At 40.5% G+C, this 14,065-nt stretch overlaps 1 protein-coding gene across 1 annotated transcript in view; it reads left to right on the forward strand.

Moving 5' to 3' along the window:
- Positions 1-12,902, forward strand: part of TTLL1 (tubulin tyrosine ligase like 1) — a 40,857-nt gene extending 27,955 nt beyond the window's left edge. Inside the window, exons 8-10 of the mRNA XM_015422980.1 lie at positions 670-756; positions 1,231-1,394; positions 12,534-12,902. Coding sequence (XP_015278466.1) covers positions 670-756; positions 1,231-1,394; positions 12,534-12,663 — 381 coding nt within the window. The 3' untranslated portion in view covers positions 12,664-12,902. The remainder of the gene's footprint in view (positions 1-669; positions 757-1,230; positions 1,395-12,533) is intronic.
- The last annotated feature ends 1,163 nt before the right edge of the window (positions 12,903-14,065 follow it).

Raw genomic sequence — 14,065 nt, forward strand, 5'->3', positions numbered from 1 at the left:
ATGATGAGTTTTCTTTATTTTCAGGGCCTGGATTAAAAAGTCAGAGCTCATTAAACTGAGAAGGAGCTGACTGTAAGATATAAAAATTATATGAGTTCGTGTATGATAGATTTTTATTCTTTATTATATATTTTCCCATCTTCTGGGTCTACATATAACCAAGGGTCCACCAATATAGTTACTGGTCACCAGTGGTAACCATATTCTAAAGCAGGACACCCCCCCCAAAAAAAAAACCAAACCCCTTTTGACTGCAGGGACCTTTGGAATTTTGAGATGCGGTGGTGAGTTCCTAACCCAAATGGCTTTTGTAGGCTGCTGTCCTTTATAAAGTTTATAACTCTGGTACCTGGCATTCATTTTATGGCACTCAGGGCCTGGCCCAACAAAGTGACATTTATGTCAGATCTGGCCCTCGTAACAAATTAGTTCGACATCTCTGTTCTAGAATCTCAGCAAGCCACTAATTTCATCTAGGAAAGGGAGGAGCATGACTGCTGCTGAAACTGAACATCAGGGATGGTCAGCTGGTAGTCCATTGAATTTGAAATGCCTAGCAAATTGTGTAAGTAGTGTAGTCAATACTCAATAGGCTGTAAATATATCCCAGTCTTATTCTTTCTACTCTGACTTTGTGTATGATGACTGATACACTTTTAACTCTTTCAGCCCGTAATGAACAATGATAAGCACTGTTTTGAATGCTATGGATACGACATCATAATTGATGACAAGCTTAAACCTTGGCTTATTGAGGTAAATAGTTATGTGGTCTGTACATTTCTTCTTAAAGAAAGTGCAGGGAAAAGAATCATACTTCTTGAACACTAAAGATTCCCTTTTTCAGAAAAACAGCTGGATAACTAAACAGTTGTGAAAGGAACTTCTAATGTTTTGTATTTGAGGAATTGTCATATGCCATTGATTTGAGCCGCTGGGTAGGGTGGGATATAAATCCCTAAATAAATAAATAAATAAATATTTTACAAACATATGTATACAATTACATACCTTTATTGGCATACTGTACATGTATACTGTTTGCTTATTTTGGCAATAACTTCCATGTTGTCATTCCAAGAAGCAGCATATGCTCTACTGGACCAAACTGTAAAACCATGCAAGGTAGTCAACTTCACAGAGCAGCTTTTCAGAGTTATTTCAACAATCATCTTTTTATTTGTAGGATAAATGTGAACAATTTCTCTTTCTCTTCTGCACCTCTCATAGGTCAATGCTTCTCCATCTCTTACTTCAAGTACTGCCAATGACCGTATTCTTAAATATAACCTTATTAATGATACCCTTAATATTGCTGTGCCCAATGGGGAAATTCCAGATTATAAATGGAATAAATCACCTCCTAAGGAAGCCTTTGGAAATTATGAGATTTTGTAAGTATCAGACTGTACAGAAACAATTGTTCGCACTACTGCAACTTACATTCTGAGGTTATATTGTGACAAAGATCATATCCTCGTGATGTTCTGGCTCAATACTAGTTTATATTGTAAACCAAGAAATAGAGAGTGGTTCGAGTCCCTTAAACCATGTTGGCTTGTTAAGAGGTTACATTTGGACCAGTCATAAAACCAGAATGTATGTAGAACTCTGCGACAGTGGTGCCATTAGTCAACTTGGGGTGGGAAAGAGCAGTCATGTGAAATATGCGCTTGAGATTATTTTTTTTACTGTCATGTTGTTGTTCAGTCGCACAGTCGAGTCCGACTCTTTGCGACCCCATGGACCAGCTCCCTCCAGGCCTTCCGGTCTTCCGCCATCCTCTGAAGTTTGCTCAACTTCATGTTCGTTGCATCGATGACACTGTCTAACCATCTCATCCTTTGCCGTCCCCGTCTTCTTTGACCTTCAATCTTTCCCAGCATCAGGGTCTTCTCCAGTGAGTGCTCCCTTCTCATTTGGTGGCCAAAGTATTTTAGCTTCAGTTTCATTATCTGGCCTTCCAGGGAACAGTCAGGGTTGATTTCTTTGAGGATTGACTGATTTGTTCTTCTTGCAGTCCAAGGGACTCTCAAGAGTCTTCTCCAGCACCATAGTTCATAGGTGTATATTAAAGAAACCATTTTATACTATTTAAAAAAAAGATTCAGGTGGGTAGCTATGTTAGTCTGAAGCAGCAGAACAAAGTTTGAGTCCAGAGTCACCTTTAAGACCAGATTTTTATTCTGGGTATATGCTTTCGTGTGCACAGCCTTAGGCTTAGTAACATTAATAACTAAGCCCTCTCTGGTACAATATTCCAAGAAGGAATCTATGAGCCTGTGTAGGCCAACCACAGATCTTGACAAAAGGGCGGTATCATCCATGTATAACATGGGCCAGGCAAGGTGGATGAAATTCATTTCCAGATATGTAAGAACTTAAGTCATTAAAGTATAAATTGAATAACAGTGGAGCAAGGATGCATCCTTGCTTAACTCCTCTGTTCAGTGGGATATCTCTGGTCAGTTCGCCAGCAGGACCACATCTCTCCCGAGCAGTAGACTGACCATATAATTGTTGAATCAGGAAGAGGAGGTGCTTGTCCATAGAAGATTTGTTAAGTTTATCCTATAGTCTTTGTCTAGGCACTGAGTCAAAGGCTGCTCTGAGATCCATGAAGGTGACAGCTAACCTGCCATCTCTTGAGCTGGTGTACTTATCTACAATAAATGGGAGAGTGTGGCATTGGTCAGCTGCACTGACACCTCTATGGAATCCAATGTGCTCTCAACCAAAAGTAGCTTCTTATACAGCAAAGAAGCGTACAGTTTGTCTACCACTGATAGTAAATTTATGGGCCACTAATGCCATTCCAGTCTATCAAAGGTTCTTTGGGCAACAAGTGAAATTATAGCTGCTTTTTGTGTGTGTATGTGTGGATTTACAAAAATTTATTTAAACACATCCAGTAATCTACATTTACCTCCATCAAAGGCAGCAGATGTGATCCAATAATTTAACAGAGAACTAAGAAGGGGGGGAATTATAGTTGAAGATGAATCACTTTAAATGAATGGAGGGAAGGTTAATTGATCGTTTAACTCTCTGTGATATATGAACCTAAAGTATGGATTCAAAATGCCTTTTATCAGTGTAGTAATTTGTAGTAATCCAGTCAATTACAGGAGTGTACATATGGTTTCTCAATAGCAAAGAGAAAAATTTGGTGCTCGATGTTGTTTTTCTACAAAGTGAGCTACTAAAGCTACATGTTTGTAAATAGACTATGTTGAATTGCAATTGAAACATGCTTGAATTTAAGAACTCTACCATCTTCAGGATATATAAATTCAAACACAGCATAGCATCACACTTGAAGAGTTGACACGAACTGTTGAAATATAAGTTAGCATCAACCAACAAGTTATTGATAGTTTTCCTATAATTTTCCGTGGGCAGTAGTTCACATTAAACACAAATGCCAGTGTTTTGAAACTACATTTTTGTTATGTAGAAAGAATAGTGAAATTTTCATGGGGGGAAAATAGTCCTTCTATATAAAAATTAGAACATTAATTGAACTGTTTTGGATTCAAGACCAGCTTTTCTATCCACTGCTTAGACTCGACTCAACTCAACTGGAAAGAAATTTTTAATGGCATAGAGCTTAGACTCTCATTTTAGGGTACTCCCCCTTCCAAATATTTGGGCCTCAGTAAGTCTGGTGATTGTATAACCTAGCTATGATAGCATTTATCCACATATCAGGCATGATCCTGGTTTTATTTGAGTAAAAATAATGGCCAGAGGAGGGGCCCACTATTCTAGGTGATTTTTTAATAATTCTGGAGGTAGTCCATTGATGCCCAAAGCCTTTTCAACTTTCAATTGATTAATTAAACATTTAATTTCATTAGGGCTAACTGGGTTTAATTCAGATAAATTAGGAGGGATTGTCTCTTGTTGACCAAGGAAAGTAATTGAAGAATCATATAATATATTTGAAAATTAATCTGTCCAAGCCTGAACTGATACAGGTCAGTCGGAAGACTGGCTCCTATTAAAGAAGGCATCTGCAACTAGAAACCAGAATGGTTTGCTATTTTTGGCTAAGGAAGCATTAATAAATCCCAATTCCTGCTACATAGCAGTCTCTTCTTATGAGCAATTGTATTTTGAAGTTGTTTTTTTCAGTTTAAAGTAGCTAGTGGGAACAGTAGTTGCTTTGCTATTGCAATAAGAATGGTATGTAGCAAATATTTGATATTTCAGTCTTTGACATTCACCATCAAACCATACATCAATATTAAAGGTAAAGGTTCCCTTGCTCAAAAGCCAGTCGAATCCGACTCTAGGGCTCATCTCCATTTCAAAGCCAAAGAGCCAGTGTTGTCCGAAGACGTTTCCGTGGTCATGTGGCCAGCATGACTAAACACCAAGGCACACGGAATGCTGTTACCTTCCCACCGAAGTGGTACCTATTTATCTACTTGCAATTTCTTGCTTTCGAACTACTAGGTTGGCAGGAACTGGAACTAGAGACGGGAGCTCACTCCGTCATGCGGCACTCGGGTCTTGAACTGCTGAACTACTGACCTTCCACAGCCTACAGTTCAGCGTCTTAACCACTTGAGCCACCGCAGCTCCCTACATCAATATTACTTCTAGATAAATTACGGCAAGCTGCAGATTGCTGTTGAAGTGAACAATTGATGGTAGTAGCAAGAATGCCATAGGACCGAAAAGCCTTGGGGAGATTTTCATCATTTGTTAATTGCTGATTTAACTCACTTAGGCTTTTAGTATTGATCAGCTGGTTGATACCCTCATCCACTCTTTGAGACCATCTAATTCTTTAGTGGACTAGTATATTCTTGCATAACGTAGTGGGAGGAGGTGATGATTGAGTGAGAGATTCATACTGAAGGATACTAATCAGAGAAAAGTGGTCACTATCAACAAACTCTCCTACATAGAAGTCCAGGAGACGTATTTTCAAGTCAAAGGAAACAATGGCATTATTGATAACACTACTATTTCAAGTCGAACTAACTGTATACTCGCCAGAAGAATCATGAGATAGGGACCCATTTAAAGTGAGTCTATTAGATGGAATACAGAATTTAGCCAAAATGAGCCCCGCAGGATTAACTGGAGGGTATCATTTGGGTCAAAGCCCATGGCCTTACATAATGGCTGGCCATCCTTCCTGATCCTAACATTAAAATCACCTGCAATCAGAAGTTCTGCCAAAGGGTATTTCAGCTCAAGGTCCACAACATATGCATTTAAACAGTCCCATTGGACTGAGAGATCAGCTCTGTTGGTACCTGGGGATAAATCTAAATTAATTACAAGCAAGCTTAAATAAGACAATTTGAGAAGAAATGCTTGGGTCAGAGGAGGGCAAGAAGACAGAATTATGGGCTCAACTTTTAGCTGCTTTGAGACCAAGAAGCACAAGCCTGCTCTATGAGGGCCACTATCCCAGTTGTAGAAGCCAAAATCGAACAAGAAATATATACCCTTCTAACTGTATTTCTCTTTGGATCCAAATTTCTTGGAGTAGAATGATGTTAGCCAAATTGCCTTAATTTATTACTAATAGCTTGGGGAATTATGAGTATAAAATGGCAATAGGTGTGGATCGTGTCCTGTGTATATGGGAGTTTGATTTCCCAGTCCCAGAAATAGATGCATGGATTACTAAAGCAGTGATGTCTTTACTGAATGATCCTTAAACATACGAACTTAAAATCAAGCAAGCATACACCCGTACCCTTCCACCCCAGGTGCCTGCTTGCCCGCGCACCCTGCAGCCATGGGGTGTGCGGGCAAACCATGGAAGGGGACTGGGTTTAAACCCCATCTCCTTCCATCCCAGGCGCCGGTTTGCCCATGCACCCTGTCTATAATTATTGCATCTCTATTACTAACCAAGCCAATTCTCTCCTAATTAAGCATTCTACAACAATCAAGTCTTGAAAGGGGACTGGGTTTAAATTCCCTCCCCTTCCATCCAAGGAGCCAGCTTGCCTGCACGCCCTGCAGCCATGGGGCACGCTTGCAAGCCATGGAAGGGGACGGGGTTTAAACCACCTTCCCTTCCATCTGATGCCAGGGGTGTGGCATATGCAAATAAGTTATTCTAATGAGCTCCTGCACCTTTTTCTACGAAATGACCACTGTCTATAATTATTACATCTCTATTACTAACTAAGCCAATTCTCTCCTAATTAAGCATTCTACAACAATCTTCTATAAATTAACTATCTTTACCTATTAACTAACTTTATAACATTTCTATTTGTGCTAATTATTTTAACATATAAGTATATTCTCTAGTTTGTTTTATGTATTAAGCCACCTTAATATCATTAAAAGTCATTCTCTACATTTTTCTGTTGTTATCCTTCCCTAAATATCTTTCTCACATGTATAATAAGTCACTTTTTTACAGCTTATTCTCTAATATTTTTAATGTCTTCTGTTTATAAAACTTCCTAGAACTCTTAAAATTTTCCCTAATTTTTTATGGGCTATAATTTTATAAATGAATTAAAAAAAGAAGAAAGAAAAATATAATTTCAATTACAACCAATGTTAATTCATTGCCAATACAATTTCCCCTTGCCCATCTTAATCAGTTGCACAAAAACAAGGGTTAATTTTATTGTGGGGTATAATTTTATAGATGCATAAAAAAGGATATAAATTCAGTTGTCACCAGTGTTAATCCATTGCCAACAGTTTTCCCTAGCCCATCTTAGTCAATTACACAAAAACCAGGGTTCTCTAGATCAGCCTTATTTAGGAGGTTTTATTCTTTTCTTCTTTTTGAAAGTCCTTTTTTTCAATAAAGTCATAGTTCTGTGTCTCTTTAAAAAAATCTTTCCCTTATAGGTAGAGAGTATTTTGGCTCACCATCTGTATTCCATTTTTATGGTGGTTAATGTTTTCATAGCTTCTGTTTCGTCTTCTCTGTGGAGTATAACTTTGAGGATTGCAGAATTTGACAGTCTTTTAGTAGATCTGTTGTTCTCACTGTAGCCTTGATAATCTTGATTGCAGGGCTGTTCTGTGTCTTGCACTTTTGCTGAGGATCCTTTTCTCTATAGGTTAAGTCAGGTTGTTTGTGGTGTTGTCTTGCAGCTGGCAAGATTTGCTGCTGGGATTCTTTTTTTCTATAGGTTGGGTCCACTAAATTATAATATTGTTCTGATTCTTGCACTGTTTGATGCTGAAGTTTTTATCTGGCTTATAGTTTGGGTTGGTGTTGCAGCGCATTTATCCTTTACAGATTCTAAAATGTCTTTAAATGCCAAATTGATTGCATCCACAATCATGGCCCGAAACTCCTTCCAAGAGACCTGTAGCTGATTAATTTCTACAGAGCTCTCTGGGCAAATATTATCTGGCATTTTTATTTTTGGATCTTGTCCCTCTATTTTAAAACAGTAACAAAGACCCAGCAGAGTCCACAATCTCTACTGCTTATTGTCAATGGTCTTTTCAAAGCTGACCGTGCTTAAAGTTGTTGACAGCTGAGAATCTGTTTGCGCAAGTCAGATGCTTACATCTCCACTAAGAATGGTAGTCATAATAAGCTCCTCCATTCCCAGCAATGGAGTGTGACGTCATAAAAAGTTGCCACAAAGAAAAAGAAACAACTCTAATAACTCTCTTTCTGTCTATCTTTTTTCCAAGAGCACTATAAAATCCTTTTATCAAAGCACAAACAAAAGTCACACTTTGCCCTAAGCAATATTTCACTCAACTTTCTTTAAATGAATTGTCTCTACTGCTCCACAAGAAAGGAGGGGGGGAGTCTCACCCTCCTTTCCATGTCCTTTTAAAGATTTTTACAGGGGCTTAAAGTCTTCTGCTTCGCTAATGATGTTTTTCCAGGTACTTGCGTTGTAAATCTTCGTCGATGTCACTGATGAGGCTGAGATTAACTCTCTTGCTTCCAGGGCATACACAGCTGGTGCAATTTATGGCTGCCATAATTGCGCTTCTTCGTTCTTTGCCTCGGGACAATCCAGGGCTTCCACCCGTTTTTGCCGCAAACAGGGCCCCCGAATCAAGTTCCTTGCACCTGACCTCCCTCCAGGAGGTCTGGTGGAGCTTGGGTTCCCCTGAAAACTCCTCTAAATAAAACAAAGAGCTGGTGGCACCCGGGAGCCAACCATGTTGCTGTGCTGTAGCCCCGCCCCCAGCCAATAATGAGTCCCAGGGGTGCATGGCATCAGGATGTGCAAGGCCTAGATGAAACCAATGAGCTCTCAGAGGGCAGAGTCTAGCTATGATGGGATTAAGCCAGGTGCTGGATGACTGTACTGGGGCTAGTTGAATGGATTTTTATGACCATTGATGGTTCAGTTGAATAGGTTCCCAGATACAGACAAAAGATGGGAGATGGGTCCCTGATTAGCGTCACCAATCAGGTGTTCATCAGGGTTACATCTTTTGGACTTATCCTGACCAATGGGGCAAAAGGCTTTCTGGTGCCTTGTTAAGCTGTTCTCTAGATCGAAAATAGGATTGTCATTAGCATTACTCAGGGGTTCCTATTTTGCTGTAGCTAGACCTTTGTCTGTCACCTTTGGAGGAAAACATTTAAAGGAGTCTGCAGTTGAGCACAATTTATGTAAAGAGGACTTGAGCTCATTCAAGGTGGAGAAAGAATTCCTCTGCTGATTCCGAGATGTACCACCAGGTGGATTTGCAAGGGCTGGCATCATTTCAGCAGACTGATTGTCCTCTTTGCTAGAGATGGGCTGTAGAACCACCAAAGTATTATCAGCCAAAAGGGGAACTGGGTCAACATTTATTAAATAATTTGCATCCTGTGAGATCACAGGATTGGAAGCAAGGGGACTCTTTGCACAAAGGTCAGGGAGCAAAAGTTTAGTAGATCCTTCACACAAAAAACTCCAGAGGGAAAAAAGGTCTCATTTTAAGTAGCATCAAAGGGATTGTTGAGTTTCCAAAAGTTAACATTATTCTCAGTTCTGACTTAAAATATGGAAGGTATTCAGCACTGATAAGATAAATAAAGTGAAATTCAGTTCTGAGAGACTCAGTGAAAGGCAATTTTTGCTCTTATTAGACCAACGGCCTCTATTCCAATGATTAGATGCAACATGAAGCACTGTTTGGTTGCTGAGTAAACGGCAAGCCAATTCAGCTGCTCTGTTTCCCATCCCCATTCCTATGAGACTCAAAGCAATTCTTTCTTCCCTGAATTAAGAGAGCAAATGTCTCAGACAAGGATATTCAGGGTGGACAGTCAATGTAATTGCTGAGCAGTTGGGTTAGAGCAGATAAAAGGAAGTCCTTCTTCACCCAAAGAGTGATTAACACAAGGAATTCCCTGCCATAGGAGGTGGTGGCAGCTACAAGCATGGACAGCTTCTAGAGGGAATTGGATAAATATATGGAGCAGAGGTCCATCAGTGGCTATTAGCCACAAGGTATAGATAAGAACTTTCTGTCTGGGGTAAGTGATGCACTGTATTCTTGGTGCTTGGGGTGGGTCACAGTGGAAGGTCTTCTAGTGTCCTGGCCCCACTGCTGGACCTCCTGATGGCACCTGGTATTTTTGGCCACTGTTTGACAGAGTGATGGACTGGATGGGCCATTAGCCTGATCCAACATTGACTTCTCTTATGTACTTATGTTCTTAAGGATTCTTTTAATTTAGAGCAGAGTGCACATTCTGATGAGGGGGAGGAACAAAAAAAGGTTTCGGGGGGGGCGTGGTAGCTGAGCTTCCGGCTGGCTGCATCCCTTCTACTCTCCTGCTATTCCCGCAGAAGATTAAGAATTCGCTCTCAGAAAACAAAGCCAATTTTGGAAATAAACATCAATGCCGGGTAGCCAAAAACCCTGCTTATAGACCCCTCAGAAAGAATAATACTGACTTAGAAAACTCAGAAGACTCAGACCTAGAGGAAATGGCGGGAGGGGGAAGCAACCCCAACCAAATCTATCAGACGGAGATATTGCATACCCTAACAGAGATAAAGAATGAAATTAAGAGTGGCGAAGTTGGACAGTTAAAAAAAGAAGTTGGACTCCTCAAACAAACAATCGAACCAATAAATAAGAAATTGGAGGAACTTACTACAGCGTTGAAATCCACAGAGAAGAAAGCTGAATCAGCATACCAGATGGCGAAAAAGACGGCAGATGATCTGAAAGACTTTAAGGATTTCGAGGCATAAGCTAAAAACAAGACCATACTTCAGGAGACTAAACTGAAAGAAAAGAAAGCCAAACTCTGGAGAGTATCTGCAAATTTTGGTAGAACAGAAAACCTAACTGCAACTTTAAATAAATGGCTGTCTCAAATTCTACTTTCAGCAGGTAAAGCAACGCCTTCCGAAGAGATAATCACCTCTGCCTTCCGGATAAATATTTCCAAAAGGGCTTCTGAAAATTTCTACCCAGACATCGTCATTGAATTCAAACAGGTACAGACGAAGAATAAACTGTTCAAAATCACGAGGGATAAACAGGGTCTGTTTCTTGAAGACACGGTTGTGTTTTTGTTCACTGACATTCCGGCGGAGGTAATTAATACCAAAAGACATCTCAGAGAGACAGCAAAAACTTTAAGAGATAAAGGGCATTCAGTACAGATGGCTTCCACTGGGACATCTAGTGGTCAGTTGGGAGAATAAAACTCCTACTGCATACAACGAGGCTTCAGGCAAGAAATTACTGAATATAGTAGTTAAACAAATGGAAGGAAGCATTTGAACTGGGACAATAAGTTCAGAAGAAGAGATGTAGAGAGCAATTAACAGGAGGATAAATAGAGTAATATAGAGTTAATAGATACGTTAACTGGGGATTATAAAAAAGTAATAAAAAAAACCCCAACAATATAGGACTGGAACTGTTAAACCAAAGGCATAGCAAGGAGGTGAAGGGTGGGCTCCCCCCAAGACCTCCAATAAGAGGGAAGAGGGTTTCCTCCTGCAGTAGAGGGCTTCTCTGCAGCACCCAGTATCAGAGGCAACCCTGTCCAGCTTTCATCTACAGGACTTAAAAAAGAAGGGAAATTTGTAGAAGAAAATTGGTCACATTTAATTTTGTGGAAAATACAGCTTATTGGTATCCCTCTTGATCCTCTCTTTATGTTAGAAGAATCTCACGCTTTTAGATAAAACATACTTTTGGATACTGAAAAAACAAACTTTCTGCTCTTTTGCAAACAGGACATGCTTTCTGCTGGAGTTTGGTATCACACCTAATCCTGGGGTTCTACCATCCTATTTTTCATACTTATATCTTCTCATGTCGAGCTTTTATTCTCACTAGATTTAATGCTCTCCCCATAGCAGTTCTTTGGAAGATTTACAAACTTTTCTTATCATGAAACAATTTGTCCATGTAGGGTAAGAAATCTTAAATCTGCATCACATGATTTGATCTATTGTGACTTCTGTGTTAAGCTGCGTTAAGCTGCAGGATTCTTTAATTAGTCCTCTTCTGCACAACTTTCATGGATAGCCCGCTTAGAGGTTAGTTTTATATCTTCTGTCAGACCAGTGCCCTTATATTACTTATTTAGTAGCAAGGTGTCTTCTAATTGCTATGAGGATTTGGGAACACAAGTGGAGACCCACAAGAAACTTGCGGGATGGTTATCTCATCCATCAAACCTTTGCTTCCTCTCCTCACCCCCTACCTCTTTCACACTATTTCTCCCCTCTGCCCCCCTTTTCTTACTCTCTATTTCTCCTCCATGCGTGTGACTTCCTCTCTCTTTCTGACCTGTCATCTTTCTCTTTGTTTTTCTGCCTCCCCACTTCATCACTCTTTCTCTCTCTTTCTGCCCATATCACTCTTCCAGCCTCCTTCTGCTTCATCCCCCACTCCACAGAGCAGCAGTAGCAGCAGTGGCAGTGCTCCTAGCCACCCACCTACTTCTTCTCCCCCCACAGCAGGCCTACCTCCAACCTCCAGTTGGAGTTGCCAACCTCCAAATGGAACCTGGAGACCCCCCAGAATTACAACTGGACTCTAGACAGCAGAGGTCTGTCTCCCTGCAGAAAATGGCTGCTTTGGAGGGTGGACTCTGTGGCATTATACCCAGCTGAGGCCTCTCCCTTCCCAAACCCAGCCCACCTTAGAGTCCACCACAAAATCTCTAGAAATCCCCCAGCCTGGCACTGGCAACTCTTGTGAGGCCTGGCCCCAAGGCTCCCTTCCTCCCTCCCTCCCTGAAAGGCCAAAATAGGCCTGGAAAGGGCCGTTCCCCCACCCTTTTACTGACAAAGCCAGTTAGAAGCCCCCCCCCCCCCCCGCACTTTAAATTCTCACCGTTATTTAGGAAAAGCTGTTGGGGGAGGGGGAGCCCCCTGTTGGTGGAAATAAGTATCTGCACAAAAAAAAAACCCTCTGGAAAATAGTATAAGGATAAGGTAAAATTCTGTGACGGCAAACCTCTCCCTTTGTAATGCTAAAATTGTACTTGTTTTCTTTTTTTTTGTTATGTTTATAATTTATGCCAATAAAGGTACTGAACTAAACTGTATAACATGACTAGATGCTAATGCATATTTTTCTCTTCTTAGATATGATGAAGAGATGGCCCAAAATGAAGGGCTAGATCGTGATTTCAGAAGTCGCTCTGGACAATCTATTGGACTTAAAGGAACCCGTGCCAGAGACTCTGGAAGATCAGTTCCCACTACATGGAAGTAACTACATAATGAACTAGAGGCTGATACTTCCTGAAATTAAGGGCTGTGGATTTGGTAGGAAGCTCTTTTGAAATGATTTTGGATGACACTTGTCTTTTGCTGAATGCCCTGAAAGGGAAAGGTAATATTATTGAAACAAACAAAAATGTTTTCTGTACTCTGGTGACAAGTAAGGTGGAAGTCTGAACAAAATTGACTTAGTGGCATATACCTTTACTGTAAAATTTGTTAAAGGTCTGCTGCCAGATTGTTATACTGCATGTAGTATTAAACAATGTCATTAATTCATACTGTGAGAGTCAGAGTAAACTTTTTAAAAACAACTCATTTTTCAAGAGATGTTGATTTCTTAAATAACTTATTTTTCACACTGTACTCATAACAATACACATTCTGAAATTATTTAAAATATAGAAAAGCACTTAACTAGACTATTTTACTAGAATTTAAGTTGCAAAAGGCCCTAAAAGCATCAAAATTATAAGCCTTCAAATAGGAAAATCCTAACGACATGCTGTCATCTTTCTACAATGTTTAATAATTTGCAAGGAAAAAACTTATATTGGAGGATGGGAGAAGGAGTGATTATAAGTCTTTAAGGATCAGAATTTATAGATCCCAAGGCTTTCATTAATTGTGACCAGTCTGTAAGTTTCTACAGGTTAGTTGCAGCCTGTTTGGGCTGAGCATTAATTAAAAGCACTGGGCGGCCTTAACCAGCTGGCATAAGATGCTTTTATCTGGTTGCCAGCTAGCAACAGGGAGTAACCAACTATGCCCTGATTGGCTAATGGAGTTGATGGGGCTGATGGAAAGGAGAAACTGGGACAGTCCCAGGGGGCCTACTTATCAGGGCAGCAGCTATACCAGAGAAGACAGAGGTTGAGGTCTCCATGACTTCCATCCAGAATATCAAGGACTGTTCCAGTTGGAATGGACTCTCTTTCTTAAGCCTCCAGGTGAGAAAGTCAGGTCATAGGCTTACCCCAGATAGGGAAGCCAGCAAACATTTAATGTTTCAGAGACACAGCCTCTGCCCAGCACAAGTATAGTGTTATTGGTTTTTGTTTTGTTCTGGTATTGTGATTTGAGAGTGATTCCTGCTTTTTGTTGTTGTTCAGTCGCACAGTCGGGTCCGACTCTTTGCGACCCCATGGACCAGATCACGCCAGGCCTTCTTGTCTTCCGCCGTCCTCTGAAGTTTGCTCAATTTCATGTTCGCTGCATCTAAGACACTGTCTAACCATCTCATCCTTTGCTGTCCCCGTCTTCTTTGACCTTCAATCTTTCCCAGCATCAGGGTCTTCTCCAGTGAGTGCTCCCTTCTCATTTGGTGGCCAAAGTATTTGAGCTTCAGTTTCATTATCTGGCCTTCCAGGGAACAGTCAGGGTTGATTTCTTTT

The sequence above is a fragment of the Gekko japonicus genome, unplaced genomic scaffold, assembly GCF_001447785.1.
Source record: "Gekko japonicus isolate JY-2015 unplaced genomic scaffold, Gekko_japonicus_V1.1 scaffold145, whole genome shotgun sequence".
In the NCBI taxonomy this organism is placed as follows: domain Eukaryota; kingdom Metazoa; phylum Chordata; class Lepidosauria; order Squamata; family Gekkonidae; genus Gekko; species Gekko japonicus.